General features: G+C 38.2%; 1 protein-coding gene across 24 annotated transcripts in view; it reads left to right on the top strand.

Moving 5' to 3' along the window:
* The window catches only part of PCDH15 (protocadherin related 15), an 852429-nt gene that overhangs the window by 695124 nt on the left and 134904 nt on the right, over window positions 1–22401 (top strand). For all 24 annotated transcript variants that reach the window (XR_003925762.2, XR_003925760.2, XR_003925761.1 and 21 more), the window contains one exon: window positions 10742–10870. Coding sequence is in view for 20 of the 24 variants with exons in the window: in XM_030030447.1 (XP_029886307.1) it covers window positions 10742–10870 (129 nt within the window). In the remaining 4 variants the exon portion in view is untranslated. The remainder of the gene's footprint in view (window positions 1–10741; window positions 10871–22401) is intronic.

The following is a 22401-nucleotide window of genomic DNA, read 5'->3' as shown; positions in this document are numbered from 1 at the left end:
GACAGAAGCAACGTACCATCGGGCGACCCTTAGAAAGACATCCGAGAGAACTGTTTTCTCGGTGGTCTGCACTGGCCCAGAGCAGCTGGGTGCCAAATGCAGGGATAGAATTGGCATTTTTGGAGACATTTAAAGTAATTTTTTTTTTTTGTGCTTTCTATATGTTGTTCTGGGTACCCAGCACCGGATTCCAAATTCCACTCTGATGTCTGATGCATAAAAGGGAGATACTGTAATGTTTAACCTTTAAGCGTGGCTAAAATGTTCATGGGTTTGCACTGTACTCAGTACAGGAGCTTAAATCAGTGGGGCTTAGAATTAAGAAACTCTGAAAATCATGTTCCTGGCTACAGTATGCAGAAGTATGCTTGTAGAAGGTCACGGTAGTCTCTCTGCCACAACAATGCCCTCAGAAGGACCAACAGTTGAAAACTAGTGTTTGCTCACCTTATGATCCAGTTAAATAATTGCCGCAGGCTGTAAATGAAAGTAGAATAAATACCATTGTATTCTTGATCCTAGACAAAGGTGTGTCGGAGCAGGGCAACCTAATAGTCTCTCTGTCCCAGGGGCCCTGAGGCATACTGGTGTGCTTTGTGTAGACACAGGTACCATGCTATATTCCTCCTTACTGTCTTGTTCTTGATTGGAGCAGACCAACATTTCAAGAGGGTATTAATCCACTGAGTGAACCATGAGTAGCCTTATTTCAGTGCATTGTGTTTCATCATGTAAGTTAGACATGGCTATTTCAGTCATCTTAGAAGATCATTAATAATGTAGAGCATCTATCACCCATGACACTTGAATTAATTACCTTCCTTAGAGCAAACAGGTAGCACTAAATCAAGGTAATTTAGACAAAGATTTACTGCTTGAATAACATACAGAGAATTAATTAATTACAATAAATTTTTTGTTACTCTGGTAAGTATTACCTGAATCTGCTCCATATCAGTTCCATTATCTATCAAGAATAAAGCATGCACACCTCTTTCAGTAAGTAATCACTGAACAGAGATTTTGTGTACAAAAAGGCTTGTATTGAAAAAGGCTTCTACTTAACTGACCTTTTTGTAATCAGTAAAACAAGGTTGCAAAAAAAAAAAAATAGAATTAATGGAATCTGTTCATGCTGTGGAACTTTAATACTGTCTTAATGTAGCACATTTATTTTGATCTGTTGGTGCAGTGGGAAGGAATAGTTCTTAAATATATGAAAAGGAACAATATAAACAGATAAATTATTTTATACCTCCTCCTCTAAAGAGCAACTCAAGTTACTTTCTTTTCAACAATGCAAACTGTAACTAAAGAGAAACACTGCCCATTAATATTTTCCTGACAAGTTATGTACTTCGTGTGAGAGCCTTAAAAATCTCAGCTGATCTGTAAATTTCAGTTTGCATGAGAAGAATTGTCCAGCTTGATTTCCTCTTTTGTGAGAGAAGGCTTTTCTCTGTGCAGCAGCTCTTTTATTACGGTTAGATTTAGGAGACTCCCAAACTTCCCATGTTTGTGCAACTTGTCTGCTTGCATTGCATGGATAATATTCCCCATAAAGTCTTTGATTACAAATGCTAACAAGGAAGTGGTGATTTAAGTAATCCTCATAAAGAAATAGATTGATCACAGTTTTCATTCAAAGATTTTGGGCAGACTGTAATTCTGTTTTGAAAGACGACTTTAATTATTTTAAGGTGAGAAACAGTTCTGCACTAAGGATTATTGAAGTGTTTTGTATCCCGTAATAAATAAGCTTAAGTAGAACTATGTTAAAATAGATCTTGCAGCAGAGTTCACAATAACAGTAATGTATAGTGTAAGATTGACTATACATTATGTTATTGTGTATATTCAGTAATACCACAGTCATGACAGTAAATACCATGGTCATGAATGCTTGTTAGACTGGAAAACGTAAGTTGGGCAGACTGTTTTTCAGCCAGCACTGTACCTGCAAAGTTAGAGAGCCCAAGAGCAGACACGCAAAGCTCCTTGCCCTGAACCCCTCTGTAGCTGAGCATGCCTTTCAGACAGATCTAGCAGGTTAGCAGGAACCTCTGTTCTTTTATAACAGCAGTGAAGTCTCCAGTTCTAAGTAAATAGATAACCTGTGCAAGAAGGCTAGGAGAATTGCAGCTGAAGGCTCTGGCAGCCCTTGTTCCTCACCTGTTTTGAAGTTCTCGGGTTTGGTTTATGATATAAAGACATTGGTAGATATGCCACAGCTTCATCCATTTGTGAATAAGACACTGAATCCTGAGCTTTTAGTTTAGATGCAGACCCGTTTTTCCACAGCTTTGTCTCTGCCAGGCTGCATGACACACATAGCCTACTATGGACGTTGGCCTCCAAGTATGTTAGGTGATGTGTAGCACACAGTATGCTCTAAATTTGGGTGCTTTAGCCTGAGCTATATACCTTGGGATATAAGCTACCAGCTACTACTGCTGGTTCATCCCATAGAAACAGTAATGTTTCATTCCTGTGATATTACGATCTCCTTGGACAGCAGATCAGAACTCTTTCTCTTCCACAAATGGTTGGAGCCCTGGCTGTTACATGGCCGGTGACTGGCATAACAGTTGAGACCTATCCCATCAGTCCCATGTGTTTGTCAAGGACATTTCTTGAATGTAATGATTTTCTCTTCATTTCCCGCAGAAGTTCTCATCTTCTGTATTTTCTTTCTGGATGCATGAGGTTTTAGTTTTGGGGGTTTGCTTTGGGGATTTATTTTCATGTGTTTGACGGCTTTTCTCTTTGTCTCCTCCCCAGGCTTTTTCTGATCTTTTTTCATTAGTGTAATTACTGACAAGCTCCAGCCTTGTCTTTCCCTTCAACCTCAGTCTCTTCTCTCTCCTAAATTTCTTTGCAGTCCAGCTGGCCATTTCTTCTTTTTAACTTGGGGAGGTGTAGAGGGTCAGTAGATGCTGCTTTTAAAGTTCTCATGCCCTACACTGGAAGGAAACAAGGTCTGAAAATACCTGAGGCTTGCAGCCTTGCTGATAGGAACAGAACGGAAAAGAATAACATGCTTCCCCTTCCCCATGGCCCGGTGGACGTTGTTTGTTGTGGTTATGCAGCTTCTGCGCATTCAAAAAGGTTAGTGAACAAGGCCATAACCCGTTGTGCATATTTACCCATCACTTTTTCTGACTTTGGCACTTCATTGTCATCCCCCACTATGAATCAATATTAGATTCCCATTAGCAACACCACTCTTGAGGCTGTCTTTCTCCTGGAGCACTGAACTTGGACAGCATGGCAATTTACCTGTTATATAGTTTATGTATATTTTATCCTGGTCCTTATCGCTGCCAGTATCTTAAGATCTGAGCAGCTGTTTCCCCTGTTTGGTAAAGAATAGCTATTATTTTGGATATCGTAATTTAAGTGTAGTTTTCTTGAATTGAATATAGATAAGTCCTGATATGTAGATCAGAAGCATTATTTACAGTTTCTTTTTTGACCAAATAAGACCTTGGGCTTTGCCTCAGATCTTATTATTTGCAAACTAGTTATATCTAGAGATGATAGCGTTTGTCTTGGAGTTTGTCTAAATTAATAAACTTGCTTGACATCAGAGCTAGGAGTGTTTCCTCTCCAAGGCACAGAATGCTCTCATCAATTCCCAACTTCAATTTAAATGGCAGGATACAAATAAAATAAGTCATAAGTGAAATTTCCTTCAAATTTATCATCCATAACATTTATCAGGGCCTGGCATACTTAGCACAAAAGATACTTGTGGAGGCGACATAAATGTTACATTTATTGCTTAGGGAAGAATTATATATGTAAGAACTATTTTAGTGGCCCTAAGAAAGCTATAAATTGCCGCCGTTGATCTTTTGTTTGACTTTCGTTTATTATAAAAGAGAAGTAAACACGGTTTGTGTCAGTAATAAATAGGAAATGCCCGATATGAGGCTCTACTACTTTTTTCCCTGCGTGAATTTCCAGTAATAGCTTCAACACTCCTTTCCAAACCATATTTGACAAATCTTTTGTAGAAATGCCTAGTTTTAAAACAGCCAAGGCAGTTTCTTACCCTTACTGTATTACCTTGGTATTTGCATGAGGAGTATCCATTCAGTTGATATACAAAACCAGTTGTGAATTAGGTGTGTGTCTCATTACTTTGGGGAACCACTCAAGTTTGTTTAAAGACTTTTAGTGGTAATTAAACATATACCAAGAGCTTTAGCAAAACAGCAGCTCTGTTTCATGAGCGAGTGCTGTTTTACTGTCTCTTTTAGGATGCTCTGCAAAACACTGCAACTTTTCATAATTCCTTAAGAAATTTGTGAAACTATTTGCTTTCATTCTGAAGTATGTAATGAACAAAATAGCATGTATACAATCAAGGGAGGAAATTAAAAGATTCTAGCTGCAACTGATTTTCTTCAAAAGTGTTTTCTTCAATCATCATCTTTCTCTCTATTCGTTTTCCCCAAGCTTTGCAAGGAAAAATCTGCTTCATGCTGCTGGTAATTCTAAGCATTGATGTAATTTTACTCTGCTATATGCAGGTCACCTTGCAGAGGTACAAGACTAGAGCCAAAGAGGACAGTAATTTTGTAGGGAGCTGGGACATAAGTTCCAGATATATGTTACAGCACTTGAATTATGAGAACCAGTAAATAAAGAGAAATTAAATCTTTTTTTGAACCTTGAGGCATGAGATGTCCAATGCAGCTATCTTTTTTTTTTCCCCACTAACAAAACAAGAAAGCTGGCTTTGCAGAAGTAAATGGGCACCCAGTCTGAACTTGTCTTTAAACATAATTTTTGCTGCTTTGATAGTCCAAGACAAGAATTACTCTTACAGCTCTTCACGTTCTTCATTACTGACTTAAAAATTTTGATGTGATGAGTTGTGACAAAGTTAAAAGCATTACTACCTCTCTGTGTGCTGGAGGTTTCCTTGGTGGAAGAATTTAAGCTAGTGACACAGAAAATGAAGTGGGGATTACGTGACTGTGGGAGCAATCTCAGGCAGCAACTGCTAACTGCAGTTGAAAATGGTAATAAGAAATGGTAGGCTTCTCTAACGGTACAAGAAACTGAGCTTCATATGAAATATAGTGATCCTTTCTCAGTGTGTTTACTTTTATCCTCTCTGCAGTGCACTTTTTATCCCCAAAGCATGCATTCACTACCTGTGGTCCTTCTCGCCTGTTGACTAGTATGCCAGATAGTTACTTGGCTGCTGTAAGAAAGGGGGTATGACCCACAGTCTACTTGCTTTCTTATTTTCTGTTCCAGTGACAGACTGAAAAGAGGTTATAGCTAGCCCTGGACATAACTTCTAGGCAATGACTATTTAGTCAATGTGATTTTAGTGTTGCTGGTTACGTTTTACATTATCCACAGGACAGATGATAATGATGTTACCAATACTGCTTGCTCCATGCTGCAGTTCTGAATAAGCCACTGTAATTTATTCTAGTTGTCTAATATAAAGGCTATTTCAGAATAGCACGTCAGTCTTAAGCTTTGGCTTGCAGAGAGCTTAAGCAAATCTTTGGAGCCATCTAATGGGGATATAAAAATGTTGATTTTATTAAATAATCTTTGATTATAGCAGTTTCTGACATTAATGGCAGAACTGCTGCTCTATGCATCTCAAAGACATAATGGTAGCCAACTGGCTACCATTTCATGTAAAAGGTTGGCATTGCTCCATCAGTAGGATAACAAATGTTTCCTGTATTCAGATGAAATAGCAAGATTTTTGAGTATTCCCATATTCTTTCTCAGTTTCAGCGTTTGTTGTTCCTGATTTAAAGGAAGAGAACACAGGGGCATTGCTAGTAACACAGTTTGTTCTCAATGCTCCTCTTGGTGATCCTGCCACTAAATTCATCTGCTTTTGATAGTTTGCTAAATTGTGACTAATAAAGAAATGAGGATAATTTGAAATGTTGGTCTTATCACAGGATCTTACTTTAGTACCCTTGGAAGTTTAGGAAGAACAGAAAATTTAATTTTATAAAATAATTTTCCTGTTTGGCATCTCAAGAAAATATTACTCCTTTGCCAAAATATTGCTTTTTTAATTCATAAGTGAAAGTTTAAGTATGACGTGAAACTCAGTAACAACTGGAACACTATTCTGTGTGGCTGTGTTGGCTGGCAGGTAAGGTAGGATGCTTAAGATGGGTAGAATTATTGCCATCAGTTTGAAAAATTCTGAAAATTCTCAAATAATGGAAGAGTTGGGAAACAATTCCAAATGTCTCTTCTCCACCTCTCTCTCTCCCTTCTTATAAAATCCCCGCAAACTTTCTTTTTTTCTTGCAAAACTAGGCCAAGTAAAAACTCTACAATGTTTCCAATTCTTGTTAGTCTGAGGGGTTAGTCTGTCCTGGAATCCCTCAGCACCAGTGACAAGTCCTATCCTATGTTACAGAATAACCTATAGAATAACTCAAGAAAGCTTTCACCGTTCACATACACAAGTCAGGCTGGTAGTTGATTTGTTGCATTTTTCAGGTAACCCCTATCAAATGATACAAAGGCATCAAAAAGATAAACATAAAGATGTTCTTATCCAGGCAGTGCTGAGAGCAGGTTCCCAGTACCTGTCCATAATGTGAGCACAGTCTATAGAAAACTCTTTTGCTTCGTCATGCTGAGATGCTCTCATTTTTGTCCTCATGGGGAGAAGCTATTCCTTATGTCCAGTCTGAACCTCTCTTGTTTCAGTTTACACAAGTTTTTCTCTCCTGACACTATCTAAGTATCTAGGTGTGGTCTTCTGAGTGCTGAGCAGAGGGGATAATCTGTTCCTTGGATCTCCAGGCTGGTCCCCTGTCCATATAGCCCATGAGCTGCTGGCCTGTGTTGCTGCCAGGGCATGCAGCTGCTCCTGCTCCACTCCCTGTTTGCTGACACTCACAGGCCTTGGCTGGAGAGCTGCTCCTAGCTAGGCAGGCCCTGGCCCAGGTCCCTGCAAGGGGCTTGTCCTTCCCAGGGTCAGGACTGGGCATTTGTCCTTGCTGAATTTCATAGGATTCCTGTTGACCCATTTCTCAGCTGGCCCAGGTCCTTCTGAATGGCAGCTCTGCCCTCCAGTGTACTGACTGTTACCTCTAGTTTGGTGTCTCCTGGAAACCTGAGAGTGTGCTTCATTACCTTCTCTACATTATCAATAAAGATGTTGAAAAGTATCTTAAAATTCATCTTAAAATCCACGTTATATTAAGCAGAGCTCAGCCTTCACTGCTGCCTCCACTGTCTCCTCTTAGGTGAAACCTGAGGCTCCTTTGATACTTCAAATGACCCCTTGTAGACTTAATCCAGTATTTCAGTAAGCTCTGTATTTCTAATAATATTATAATGACTGGGTTTCAAGAAGGCTTGAAAAGAAGAAAAGTTCCCTTTTTTGTTCAAGATGTAAAAGTATTGCTGTAGGGTCATGTTGTTAATGGCATGCTTCCAGAGCAGAGAGCTGCTTGGGTTTAGAAAAACACTGTCATTTAGAAGTGCTCATAAGAGTTCCTCATAACGTGTTGCTGTCTCTATCTAAAGTAAGTATGTGAGCCCGGCCGTTAACATGCACTTACATACAGAAGTTAGACCTGTAAGTAACTCACAGCAGTAATTTTACTTTCAGCACTTGCTTCAGAAGTTATCAGATGCAAAGGTATGTTTTGGTGGCTGTTCTGAGAGCTGCTGTGGGTTGATTCAGCATCATCAGAAGTAAACAGCCCCAGATTATCAGACACATCCCATTAAAATTCTTTTGAATGGAAAAGAAATATTTTCAAAATAAGAACTACTCACTGTCTTAAGCCAATGTTTTTTATGCTATATTTCTCTCAGTTTATTAAATCTAAGAGTTTTTATTACCCTGCATTCTGTGGAATCAAGTTAGCTTCGGAAGATGGATTTGCATTCAGTGCACATCATCAGAGCAAACGTTCCGGAGTGTGTTTTGTGTTGACAATGATGCATAAATTGTAAAGTACATTTTCTTTACACAAATTGAATGCAGGAATGGCAGTTTCAGAAACAATTAGCGAATAACTGAGCATAAGCAAATATAAGAAGCCAGCCTGAAAGCATCTTCTTGATTGTTTCAAAATATTCTGTGTTCATTACTTTTTAAGTATTAAGTAGTAATTGTATGGCGCTTATTGTTGAACAGATCTGTTTTCTGCATTTGCCTCCATACAAAAACTATAGAAAAACTCTCACTCTGAAAAAGGTCTGTTGTGCATGGATATTATTTATGCTACTTGTGTGTGTTTGGGATCTGCTCTTTGCTGTGCTGCTATCAAGAGGGATTGCTAAGGAAGCCTGCTAGCACAGGTAGCACCTCAGTGAATACGTGGGACACTGTGCAAATGCACCAGCTGCATTTAAAGCTGTGAAAAGAGGCAGCTGACTCCAATGCTGGTGACTGGGCCACCTGCCAAGTCTGAGGATTTGGAAGGTGAAGGAGATTGACCTGTTACAGGATCTCTCCTGCAGAGAGTAAGTTATCAGATTGAACTGGCGAGGCAGCAATGAAAGCATGACCAAATGCTATTAAGATAGTGAGTACATTAGTTGTCCTTTGCAAGTGCTTTTCCCATGTGGCAGATAGGAGCTTGCCCCTTAATAAAAATTAGACGGTATTCTGCATTTATTGTGGACAGTTACTGTGGGTACCTATGAGGATGTAAAACTGCTTGAGGTTTGTTACATGGGAGGTACTGCACCAGAAGATGGTTCAGAAAAGGCACACAAAGACGCGGGTTTATATTCAGACTTTTTTTGGTTTTTAAGAGAGGATGGTTACAGATTTCTTCATGAAACCTATGAGGTGCCACTTTCTAACAGGTTGGTTAGTCTTGTGCCTAAAGCAAGGGACTTTTTCAGGGGCTACATCTGCACTGTGTAATTGCTGTGACTGTAATGTCATAGAGATTTCCCCCAATGCAGCTTGATGCAAAGTAGTTCAGTATCAGAAGACATCTAGATACTGCACAGGAAAGCTGATTTAATACGCTGTGTTTGATTTTTATGCTGGTGGCTGCAGCATAGACATCATTACAAATACTACTGTCACTGGGGGAACAGTACAAAACAGAGTCTGGACAGCCAGCATTAGCAATCTGCAGCAATAAGACATCAGTGTTAAACTTCACACGTTTTTCTTTCTAGCATCTATCTCCCTTAGTGTACTTGTCTAACAGGCTGTATTTATAGAATAAGATAATTTTATTTTCTTTTCATATGAACTGAATGAAACACTGAAGGAAGCATTGATAGACTAATGACACCATGTTATAATACCAGGTTAGCCTGCCCATCTACTGCTCCACCACAGCATCAGCATCAGCTTACCCTGCTGTTGGTCATGCCAGATACTAATGCGTCTTGCTCCTGGGGAAGATGCTATAGCCTCCCTGCAATATCTGTGCCTGTGCTTCTCTGTTCTTGCGATGAAAGGCTTTCCTCGTGTATAATTTCAATCTTCCCTTACCATGGTTTTTGCCTAGTAGGGCTTCTCTTTGGTGGATGAAGAGTACTGTTCATTCCTTCTCTTTGCAACCCGTGTCACAGGCCACAGAAACTTGCGTTATTAGCCTAAGCTCTTCTGTAGTTATATTTATAGGGTATAAAACAAAGGCATGTTTTTGTTGCTCTTGCCACAATGTTTAAATTCATGAGGCTCAAATTGAGGTATTTCACCTCAATGTGAAACTGTTAAACTTGAGAAACAGAGAAGAGATGCCAATGCTTAGGCATATTCTGAAATAACTAACTGCATGAAGTAACTAGTGTTAGCTGATGTTTCTAATATGATCTTAAACTGTAACAAACCTGAAGCTACAGTTCTCAGTGGTACTCGCTGCTGTGCTGGATTTGAATTTATGGAATAAAAGTATCTCTGATAGCAAAGGTGTTAGCATTTGTGAAATTGATTTAAAATACAATCATGCATTAACTACAATAATGTATTAAATACAATAACGTGGTGCTTTGTGTCTGAAGCACTCAGTATATAGGACCAGCGAAAAGGGATCTTGACTCAAGCTGTGAAGATCTGCAAACAAAGTATTTCACTTTCCAATTGCTTTGATTTGGATAGAAAATTTCAGTAGGAATCACAGACATATTTTGTGGAAAATTGATGTGCGTTAAATGTAGTTAATTATGCAGTTCCCACTAGGCACCTCTCTGTGTTAAAGTTGATGTGCTAATGCTTAATAGCACGTCAGCATGATGTGGGTGAAGGATGATACAGACATCTCTGAGCTAAGGCCAGCTGAGCTCACCATGGAGCTGTGGTAGCATGATTGTGCCAGCTAAGAGGCTGACTAATCATTTAAGCTAATCATCACAGTAGCATATTTTGATCAGTAAAATCAGTAATTTCTTTCCAAATTTATAGTTCTGGCAAATTTTGATATTTCTAGCTTTTTTCCCCACTCAGAATGGAAGATCCTTAAAATACCACATAAGAAAAAAGATATCTGATGTCCTTTGTGCACCTGTAATATATTATTCAGTCTCGAGCCTGTTTTGTCTTATAAGAAAAGAAAGGTAAAAATAAACTCTTCAAATGAAAAATGCTCCCTGTTTCACAAAAACATGTGAAAAAAAAAATTGATAATCTGTTTACTTCTGATTCTGTATTGGATGGGTCTAATATATAGCAGTAAGGTTGCTGATCAGCTGTCATCTGTGAAATTGTAAAATAAAGATAATTTGTTCATAATGTTATCTTTCTCTGTAGACCTCAACTGCTACTGTTAATATAGTGGTGACGGATGTAAATGACAACGGACCAGTTTTTGATATGTTTCTACCTAAAAACCTGTCTGTACAGGAAGAGGAAGCCAATGCTTTTGTTGGTCAAGTAAGGGTAAGTTATTAACTGTGCAGAGTTAAATTGTTTATTTTATTACCCAAATTATCCAGGCTATTAGGAAAGAGCACAAAATAATTGTACCTTAGACAAACTCACATCAAAATGTCTTAGGTTTAAATGCAAACTGTCTATTGTCAGATATATTTATGTCAACAAAGTCATCAAAGAATTAATTTCCTTCTTCTCTATGCTTAATAGCTGCAAAGGCTTTTTCATTTAAAAATAGCACATTAAAAAAACTGGTTTTGAAGACACACCACTGTAAAAGCTTGCTTATAACAGATTTACAGTGTTACAACATTGTCACCATGGTTTTATACTCTAAGTGATTTCTTTTAAAGTATTTTTCTAACATACTGAACAAGTGACACACACACACACACATATATATATATATATAAAATTTGTCACACATATAGAAAATTTTAAGGCCACTAAGGGGAAAAACAAACTGATGACTGAAATAATAGATTAACTGTCACAAAAATAGATGGTGCTTGGGGTATTGTTAATTTGAGTGATTTGAAGCTGTGTAAATTTTTATAACATATATGGGTCTTCTGGACTACCGAATGCAGATTCAGACACTTGAAGCATACATCACTTTTTTTGGCAAAGTCAGTTTTTCCTAACATCAGGTGAAAGAAGAAAGTATGATTTTATTTTTTTTTCAACTAGTAGTTGAATGTAATGTTTCATATTTTTTTTGGTGATGGGTTAGCACAAAGGATGGATGCAATATGGGCTGTTAGGTAAAAGATTAATTTGGAAGCACCTTTTTTTCAGGAATTTAGGTGAAAAATTTGCCTTTTGTCCTGGTAGCAACCGCATCAATAGAAAATGGGAGCTCCTTACCTACTGTATTAGCAGTACCTTCAGAAGAAACAGGACGTTTTGGGTAGCATGGGAACCATACTGGGTAGTGTATAACCATACTAACCATGTTTCTTTCCAAATTTATATTATTCAGTAAGACATCCATCAGTGTTTCTTGTCTATCATCTTTCTTGTTAATTTTGTGTTCTTTTTGAGTGGACTTCAGTTGTTTTCTGGTATTTATAAATTGAAAAAATGCTTCTTTGGGTTAGGTTTGTGTCTCCTTCCAATTTTGTTACTTATTCACGGAGTTTTATTTCATTCAAGTTGTATTTTAGGTTTTGTAGGCTTCTTCAGCACAGTTTCATTTGCACTTATACTCAAGTGGTTCTACATATGTCTATGCTCTGCTTGCTGTATAACCTGATATCATTAAAGGTGGGTACTGCTCTGAAGCTGTCCAAGCTCAGGTGTAATCTTCAAGGGAAATAACTTTTGTCAGCATTGATGAAGATTACAGTTTTCCTAAAGCTTAGTTTTGTTATGCTAGACTGAAATATCAGGCATGTCAAAGGTTGTTTTGAAGCCTTGGACATACAGAAATTAGGATCACCACAATTAAATCAGTTTCCATGAATCAGTAAGTTATTGCTTTGGTTTTTGTCATTGTGTTCATCTTATGTGGTCATTTTTCATTTTGCATCCTAAAATGTACAGACGTGATACTTCAAATCAGTACCACATACCTTTAAAATCCATTTTGTGTTTTGCTGGGTGCCCTCAAGGTGCAATAATCTTCTCAAACACTAGATTGGGTCTATTTTTAGTTTAGAGGGAACTATAAAATAAAACAAGTTATTGCAACAGAGCCTCACTATCTTATAAATTAGTATAATTTCTAAGTTGTGTTGAAATGAAAATATTTTTTGAAGCTTTGTGATAGCTCATTCCTAGTTGTAGAATGACAGAAACTGGTTATATCATTCATTGTCATGTTTATCACCAGTCCTAATTCCCAGTATCTGGATGGAAAAAGCTTTCTCTTTGTAGCACAAATACTGGATGTAGTTTCTACTGTTTCATATTCACAAATGCAAATAGATAGTATAGAAAAGAGTGATCTGGGCATCTGGAATATTTTCTGTCTCCAGTGAGATTATTGAAATAAGAATGATGAACATTTAGGTGTAGCTATGTTGTTTCGGGATGTTCTTTTTTAAAAACTGAAATAGCTTTATTTGTGGTGTTGTGCTTCACAGTACCTTAGAACCACAGTACGTATGGGACAGGTTTCTATGGGAATACCTTTTGTATAGAAGCTGTAATGTAGTAGAAATACACAGGCCTATTTTAGATGAAAATAGCCTGGTAAAAGAAGGTAGCCCTTATGTCATGTGTTTTCACTACCAAGAATTAAGCCACTGACTGGCAAGCCTGCTTTTCAGAATGTGTTTTACTATATTCATTTCAAACAGAAACCTGAAATCCATCAGAGTAAGCAGTGATATAGGTGATTGAAAAAAATAAGCAAACAGGTTTTGTGGTGTCCCTTTCTCTTTTGAATGTTGGCTTCTCATTTTGTGTGGGGAAAAAATACAGCAAGAGATTTTTGTCTTAAGACCCAAGAAGATACGGGCCCTGCTGCTCACTGACGCAGGGAACATAGTGATGAAGGGTATGGAAAAGGTACTCCACTGCTTTGATGCCGCAGGTTTTCTTACTGGTAAGGTTTGGCATCAGGATCATCAGCTGCCTGAGCCCAGTGCCAGTCTGGGGGAGGAAAGCACTACTCGCAGTAGAAGATGATAAAGTTATGGCCTGCTTAAGGAAATAAGACACAAGTAATGACCTGGATGCTGAAGGATTGATCAAACAACCTCCAGAGGTGCCTCCCAATCAAATCTGTTTTGTTTCTAACCAGCTTACTATTTGAATGTATTTTATAGTGAAATCCATTATTTTACTCATGCAAGATCCACCAACATCAATTATTATATGGTTTTATTATTAGCAGCGGCTACTATTATTGTTATTTATGTTTTAATTTTTTTTTTTATAATTGCCAGTTGACATGCTAGTAATGCTGGTAGTCTGGGGATATATTCTATGATGTCAATAAGTAGAAAGGTAAAGCTGTAACAAATTTATTAGTACCTATATTAAAGTGTTAGAAATAGCCCAGATAACATGTGAACAGCTACTGAAATGTTTTTCCTATTCTTGACTTTCTACATGGGCTTTCTCTTTCTTTCATCTCCTGAGACTGCAAACTTCATGTCTCTTGTCTGCTCATCTATTCTAAACAAGTGATGAGTCACATTCATACCCTCCTTTTGTTCCCTCTCCCCTAATACAGGTAAGGTTTTAAGCAATTTGGGGTATAAAGCAATTGGGTCAAACACTCCCATGAATAACTTCTGCCACAGACAAGAGATTTCTGTGCTCTACTTTGTTTTGAGTGGGAAAGTTGGACTTAAAAAGGGATTCCCATAAGGGCTTAGGTAACGTTTGGGAATTTGTTTCCCAAGGAGACATAGAACAAGGGCAATGAAAGATTTTCTGTCAAGGAGGGGAGGGCTTATTCCGGGCAGGGAGGCAGTTTTCACACTCTGAAGTGCTCTCACTCTCCGCCACTCTTGATGGCTCTTTGTCTGCCAGCTGGAGTTCCTGAAGGCACTGGCAAAGGAGTGCTGCCTGTGGGGATTTGAGGAGCATACTGAAGATTAAAAGAACAAAAGCTAGAAAGCATAAGGCTGGAAGTGTAGCGGATGTATTTCAAATCCCTTTTATTTTACACAGTGTTGTCTAAATTGGGACAGTCGGAGGTGTATTAGATTCCCTGCTGCTCTTTCATGTCTGATCGTGGGGATCGCCCAGCAAGACAGGAGGAGAATTACTGCATGAAGTTCTCTACAAAGGACCAACAGGAAACAAAAAGCTTCAAATGGGAAACTTGAAAATTAAATTCAGGCACCCTATTCTCTATTGCAGTCTATAACAGCTGAGGTCCTGCTGAAGACAGGGCATCTGAATGATTTGCATTGTACAGTGTACTATTTATCAATACCAGGTGCATAGGAGGTAAAAAAGTGGAATGAAATTTAGGTGGGGATCAATATATCAACTGGAAAATCTGCAAACAGGTTTGCATTCTTGTTCAGCGTAAGACTGTCCCAAGTAGTTTGTTACAGACTTTAAAAATGCAGTCTGTGGCTAAATAAGAAGCTGTTGACCTGATGGGGCCCAGGAGAGGAAACAAATCACTTGACTGAAGTTTTTATTCATCTGTGTTTTATATTTGCCCACATTCTTTCACACACATCCATCATTTGTTTATTGTGGGCATATTTTTGTGCCACTGATCAGCACTGTTTGAAATCTCCAACATGAACATGTTGGTATCAAGGGGAGATAGTGACATGAAAGGAAATGAGAAGGAAAAGATGGATAAAGAATTACAAGGTAGTGGACAAACCAACCCCTAATCAGATGCTCAAGTATCACTGGACCTTAGATCTCCCCTAAAATGGAGACAGTATAAGTAAGCTCCAATAATGAAAGTGGTTTGCAAACAGTGTGTGTAATACCTCTGTCTGCTGCTTTTTATAAATGAGAAAAGAAATGCTTAAAGAAAGTAGGTTGCTCTTTAGGATGGCGCCGTTCTACCTATTGGAAAAGAGAGCTTTGGAGGACTTTCTTTGATTGTACTATACAATGGAAGTATTTTGTTTCTCTATTTACATAATAAATGTGAATTCATACCTGTGGTATATATCCAATAGCATCTGTCCACTACAGAACAAAGCAAGGCAAAACTGTAAGACAAGTGAGATAGAGACAGCCTATATGGTACTAGTCTACTGTTTCTAGACATTTTCTTTTAATGGTATAGAAGTATTTTAAATGTGTTGTGTAAAGAAGCAAACTGTCATTTTTGAATGCTAATGAAATGTAATTATGGTGCCGATTTCATAACAGGGCTTTCTGTCTGTGAATATCAATGAATTCTTACAAGCTTCTATTTGTATTTAAATTCATACGGTGGTAAACCCTGCAAGTCTCATGATTTAAAGCCCAGTTTAAATTTCACAGCTGTTGGTAAGGCTTGTTGTGTTGGACTAAATGACCTCTGGAGATCCCTTACAACTACATGATTCTGTGTTTCCGTATACAGGAAAACCACTTCAAATGCTGATGAGGTATTACATTACAAGATCTTGTTGTAAAAAGTCTAGAAAGGAATCTTGCTTTACCTAAATCACCATTGTCATGTTTTCTGCATGAAGGCTCATAGAACAGGGTATGATTTCCCACAACCGACACTGTAGATTACACCTTACCTGTATTAAAAATACCAGCTTCTGAAATGAAATTCTCAGGTCCCCTCTACCTTTAGACAGCTTGTAGGAAAATTAGAGGTGGAGGAAAAAGAACAAGACCAGAAAAAGAGGAGATTTATTGGCAGGAGAGGACCGTCTTATAAGGGAGAGGAATTAAGCCTTTGGGGAAGAGTGAAACCACAGCCTCTGAAGTAAATCTCAAATACCCAGAGGGAGTCCCTGACTATTGCTCACTGCATAATACAATACCTAGCAACACATTTCAAATTTATCTAATATATGTAAAAACAATACAAGCAGCTAGGATTTTAAAGTCAGAATCCGTAAAAAATTTATCAGAATCTAAAATTGGAGAATCATAACATGGCAGATTGACCACAACCAGAGAAAATTCAGACTCTTGTGTTTGGTTGCAATATGTGCATCTGTATCACTAATATATCTGTTACCATTTAGTGGTATGACTGCCACTGTGTCTGTGTGTGTAGGAATGATGTGTGGCTTTCCAGTGCAAAATAGCTCTTAAACTGTTATTCTTGGGCTTCTGTTTGTGCTCATTTCTGTAACTTCTGTGTAGTTTCTTATAAGTTTCTGGATCATCACAAGGTCATTTTGAGAGACCTTTGTGGTATCATTTCCTTGCAAACTTATTAAGAAAGTTGTCTATGTGGTAGGTTAGAGAGACCTTTAGTAAGGCTTTCAGCACCGTCTCCCTTAAGATCCTCATAGAGATGCTGGTGACATAAAGACTTTCATAGTTTCATGTCAGACAAGATGTGTGGAGGGGAGAGTATTTCCAATAGGGCATGAATGTGCTCAAGTCCTGTTGCAAGTGCTTTTATTCTTGCTTCTTGCCCAGCCCGTCTCAATTTTGTCAGCCCCTAGTACCTGATCAGGGTGGAAGAATTGTAGCTTCTCTGAATCACGGCATCCACAGAGTCTGCCTTTAATTTTTTGCATGTGCATGATAGGGCAGGCTCATGTCAGCTTGGTTGAATGCTGCTTTTCAAGTTGTGTGCAGGAGAGGTGCTGGGATTTGCTTTTGATTTAAGCTAAATGGTACGCTCCTTGCTTTCCTCAACGTGAGAAGTCTTGGGGAATAACTTCTTTCGACCTGGAAGGGGCCATATGCAAGAAGGATGAGATGCAGAAAATGTTAACTTCTATGAATAGCTTTCACTATATATTTTAACTTAATTTTATCTTTCTTACCCCTTGTAGTCTCTCAGATTTTATAATTCTCTGTCACAATAATTATTAAAGGCTGCATCTCTGCTTAGACGGTGAGAAGAAATGAAATGACATGACAGCCATTGCTGAAGTCAATGTCATCATCCCATGTGCTTCTAGTTGAATTTTCACCTGTTTGTTAACAAGCAAATTCCTTCAGCCTCTTAAAACAAGGTAGATGTTTCAAGTCCAAACCTGTGGCATGAGAAGAAATAGATGCAGTTGTAGATTTGTGCACTTTTTTTTCCATCTTAGGCCACCAGTGCTAGGTAGAATTAGCTTCTTTCAGCTGATGCCCTAAAGGGTTGTATAATTCCTGGAGGGTATTTCACAGCACATGGCTGCAGCCACGCTTCCTCTGCTTTACAGCGGTTCCTTGAACTTATGTGAGCTTCAGACACAGATCAAATAGGTTTAAAAAGCTCCTCGCCACCAATAACGTGTGGTAAATGGGGTGACTTTTTAAACTAAATGAATTTCAAAAGCTGTGCTTTTGTCTTTCCTGTTTCCGATATTATATTTATGCATTAATGTACATCTTTGTCTTCAGAGTAATAACATCTGTTCTTTAATGCAGTGGAAATTTTGATACTTGTTATCAGAGAAGCATTTCAACCATTTTCACAGTCACGGCAGTTGATTGTTGAGAGTCTAGGGATTTTTGTATGAAAGGAATTCTTATTTTTGTCTGCCTGACACGTTGCATCCCACTGTGGTTTTAAGCCCTTTTATCTATTTCAGCCTGATGCCATACTACATCTTCTGAATCAGTGGTTTCATGTCTCTAATACATGCCCATTTAGTATTTTGATGGCTGATTCTCTTTGTTTATATTTGGTTGTTCAGATTTCTGTCACTGGGATAAGAAATTATGGTTTTCCTGAGCTTACAAATTAGAATGGTTTATACTGGGCCTGCTAACTTTTGACTGCAGTCTCTCATTATAGATGTTCTGTGATTTGAACCATTGTCTAGATGAGTGATTCCTTTTTGAAGACTGCCTGGTAGAAGGAGAAGTTGGGGAGTTTTCTTGTGATAGATGTCAGGTGTCTTTTTTCTAATATTCAGACCTTGTGGCCTTCATATCTGTAATTGATATAAGAAAACTAATTTCCTTTAAGTATTCTTCTGTGAACGAGAGAAGACAACAGAATGCAACTGAGAGCGTTTTAAGAGTCCGACTGGTGCGATAAGTAGTTTCAAATCCAAATGTTGGCTGTTACATTCCAGCTCGGATTCTAATTCTAATATTCCCTAATTAGGTAGGCTTATGAGCAGAGCCAACAGTCTAGAGAAATGACAAAAATAACTTCAAAATGGATTAATGTATTAGAGAAATGTTTGGGAGCCCAGCTAAATATGGAGATTTTAAACAATACATTTCATCTGTGATTTAGAAAGCTTTGAGTTTTATTTTTGCTAGTATGTGTATTCATTGGTTTAATCTCTGAATTGCTTGATCATATCATTGCCAAAGAACATACTCATCATAAAAGCAAAATTTCTAATCACCTTTCAAGTAAAAACAGGCAGTGCAAGTCTCTAAATTTAGGATTTGGTTGCATGCCAGACTGAAGAAATCTTGTCTATTTTTAAGTGTTACAATGAGATTAACTTTTGTAGGAGGTTCACCAGGCCATTAAATCGTGTTTTTGCAGCCATGAGCTCTCTGATTTTCATTTATTTTAATTTATATTTGCTTGTAGCGTTTAACTGTTCTTACTGTGTAGTTTTATTTAGAGTCACATTTAATGGGTTTCTGAACTAACCCTCCAGATTGCACTGGAATTAGCAATGACTATGAAGGTAATTATCAGAGGTTTTTCCTATCTTGTATAATGGCTAAAATATGTTGGTATTTGAAAATTTACCATGTGTTACCTTTACCCTAACAAATTACTCTAAGTATAGTTACGAGAAAAATGATAAGCTGTTATGACTTGGTAGTTCAATAAGATACTTTTTCTTTTGAAAAGTTCCTGGAGGATATACACAAAACCTGTGGTGTTTTTCAAAAGCATGTGTGTGTAAGGCATTATTTTGTTCTCTTAAAGAAGTAGGAGTTGCCTTGAAATTTCAAGATAGCCAAAATTTGAGGGTGCTGCCTCTGAGTTTCATTTTTGCCTCTCCAATATTTTTAGACCCGCTACACCCAATTGGACTGCCCCAGCCAGTGATAGATCACTGAATTTTCTCCCTGATATTACAATGTCCAATTCTATTTTATATTCTTTGTCATCTTTCTTCATCAAGTCATTTTGTGCAGGCCAATAATTCAGAACATTTAAGATTTATCACACATTGTAACTAAGCCTCTGTCTCTTCTTGCAGTGTAACGTTAAGTTTTGTGACGTCAGAAATTATATAGTAGAATCAAGTAAGTTACAAAGCCTTGTGTATACTTTTGGTTGAGCATGAACACAGAATGAAAGCATTATATCATTTCTTATCTGAAACTTGTACAAAACCTGCAGTCCTCTAATCCTGCAAGTCTGTAAAATATTTTTTTTTCTTTATATGAATAATGTAATTTAAATTTCAGTTTTATAGGAAGTTCTGCAGTAATGAACTCTTGCAGGTTTTGCGGCTGCAAGGGAGTATTGCAACTATCTGTAATGGGCATACAGCAATGCCATGTATGTTTAGGAGCATGATTTATTAATCTAACTGCATGAAATGAGAAAAGTGTGTGAGAAACTGCTGACGATACTGGGAGGACAAAAGTATTTCCTTAGTTCTTTAGTTCCTTTGATGTTATTTTGAGTCCAGCTGACAGAAATCTTTGAAAATTGTTGGTACCTTCTAATCTTTTCCTTTGCTTAGAGCATATAATGAATGAAATAGGGAAATGAAAGACTGTGTAGAAGCAGGCAAAAAGAAATGAAAGAGAGGAAAAGCCTTTCTGAAATTTAGGGAAGAAGGAAAATTCCAAACTTTTATGGATGACTGATTATCCCACCTTAAAATATTTTTAAATAAACACCAAGATGTCAGAAACTTTTCTAATATCTGTGGCTTCTTACGGCATCTGGGAGATGTTAATTTTGTCCTATGAGCACAAACAGTAATCTCTCTGAAAAACAAGTACAAAATCCAATTTAGCACTCCCACCCACACTTCATTTGCTATTTGACACAATTGAAGGGCTTGGGAATCTTTTAAACCCATAATAATAAAAAATTAAACCCATAATAATATACCCATTAAACCCTTAATAATAATAAAAAAAATCATGTTATCATCCATGAAAACAATAACTGAACTCCCACCAACGGCATCCTTTGTATCCTCCAGCACAATTTCCATCCCTCCCTCAAGCTGTGGTGTTTGCTGGAATACTGGAGAGGCTGTTGGAGATCAGGAGTTTCTGTTGGGGTGGGTAGGGATCATGGGGAACTCCTGTCCCCGAAGATGACCTGAAGGAAAATTTAAGCTGGAGGAAGTTGGGTTGGTGGCAAATTGGTCCCTAAGAAGTGTTTCAACTTGCAGCTTTAAAGAGGGGGATACCTGTCATGTTTGCCTCTGCTTTATAGACAAGTATGAATAACAACACACTGCCTTATTTTGTTGTTTTCCAGCTCCAGCAGTCCAAGCATAAATCTTCAATTAACCTGCTTAAATCCTGTTACCCACTGTTAGCAAGAGTTGTGGGTATTAGTAGGAGGTTTCTTTTGAAAAGAATGATAATGATACAATTAATATTGTTGACATTTAAGCACTTGTCATTATATTTCAGAGTTAATGATCCTTCAAGAGATATTTTGGTAATTCAGATCTCCCAGAATTGTGCTTTCAAGCTGCTTGAGATGGAGGAAGATAATTTGTTACTCTGGAACACTGTTGGTTTATATTGATGAGGGTTTCTTGGTAATGTTGAAGCATAGTTGGTAATGCAAACTGAAACTTACCACAACAGATAAAGGCTATCACCTTGCAGATTATGGTATCTCCAGTAAATGTGGGATGTGTTTTCCGGGAAATAAAGTAATGTTTCATTTATGTTCCTAGGTTTCCAGGTTTGTTTTATCATGCAGTACTTTATAAGTTAGCCCCGTGAGAGACGGAAATGACAGTAGTCAGGTAGATCTGAGAAGTTACTAGAATAACAGCAGTAGTTACTAGAGTCTCTTCAGGGGAACATGCTTTTCCTAATTCTGAATAAACATAGTGAGATGGGAGAGGTAGAAACGTGCATCTCATCTTTCTGCATCTCTTGCAGCGTTGCCAAGAGGAGCCAGTCAGCAAGGGATTGTTTTGTTTCTTTTTTTTAAGTCTAATTTATACTCCTGCAGATGCTCTTAGTTTAAAGAAAATAAATTACCTTAGACCTATGTAAAGCAGGCTCCTCTATCCTGACAAAATCCCCTTTGGTTAGGCTGCATTGACTTAAGTGAATTTATGAGCTCTTCAGTTGTGTAACACTGGTGTAGTAAATTTGCCTGTGAGGCTGCTTGAACCAGTTTTAATAAGAACAAAGGAAAACCTCTGAGCATGCAAAGGGATGGTTCCGAATTTTTCTTTTACCCAGAATAGCAAAATCAGCTTAGTTTCCTATCCAAATTTACCAGGCATGTTGCATGTGATTGCAAGTGATCGAACACCAGAATGTGTTGGCAGATCTTGGGGGTAATAGAATCACAGAATCATAGAATGGTTTGGGTTGGAAGGGACCTTAAAGATCATCTAGTTCCAACCTCCCTGCCATGGGCAGGGACACCTTCCACTAGACCAGGTTGCTCAAAGCCCCATCCAACCTGGCCTCGAACACTTCCAGGGATGGGGCATCCACAACCTCTCTGGGCAACCTGTTCCAGTGCCTCACCACCCTCACAATAAAGAATTTCTTCCTAATATCTAATCTAAATCTACCCCCTTTCAGTTTAAAGCCATTACCCTGTGTCCCATCACTACATGCCCTTGTAAAAAGCCCCTCCCCATCTTTCCTGTAGGCCCCCTTTAGGTACTGGAAGGCTGCTATAAGGTCTCCCCAGAGCCTTCTCTTCTCCACGCTGAACAACCTCAACTCTCTCAGCCTGTCCTCATAGGGGAAGTGCTCCAGGTCCCTGATCATTTTCGTGGCCCTCCTCTAGACCTACATGAGCAGGTCCATGTCTGTCATGCCCAGAGCTGAATGCAGTA

This window comes from Aquila chrysaetos, chromosome 11, assembly GCF_900496995.4.
Source record: "Aquila chrysaetos chrysaetos chromosome 11, bAquChr1.4, whole genome shotgun sequence".
Taxonomy (NCBI): domain Eukaryota; kingdom Metazoa; phylum Chordata; class Aves; order Accipitriformes; family Accipitridae; genus Aquila; species Aquila chrysaetos.
The sequence above is the reverse complement of the archived record's forward strand: the minus strand, read 5'-3'. Positions and strand labels throughout refer to the sequence as shown.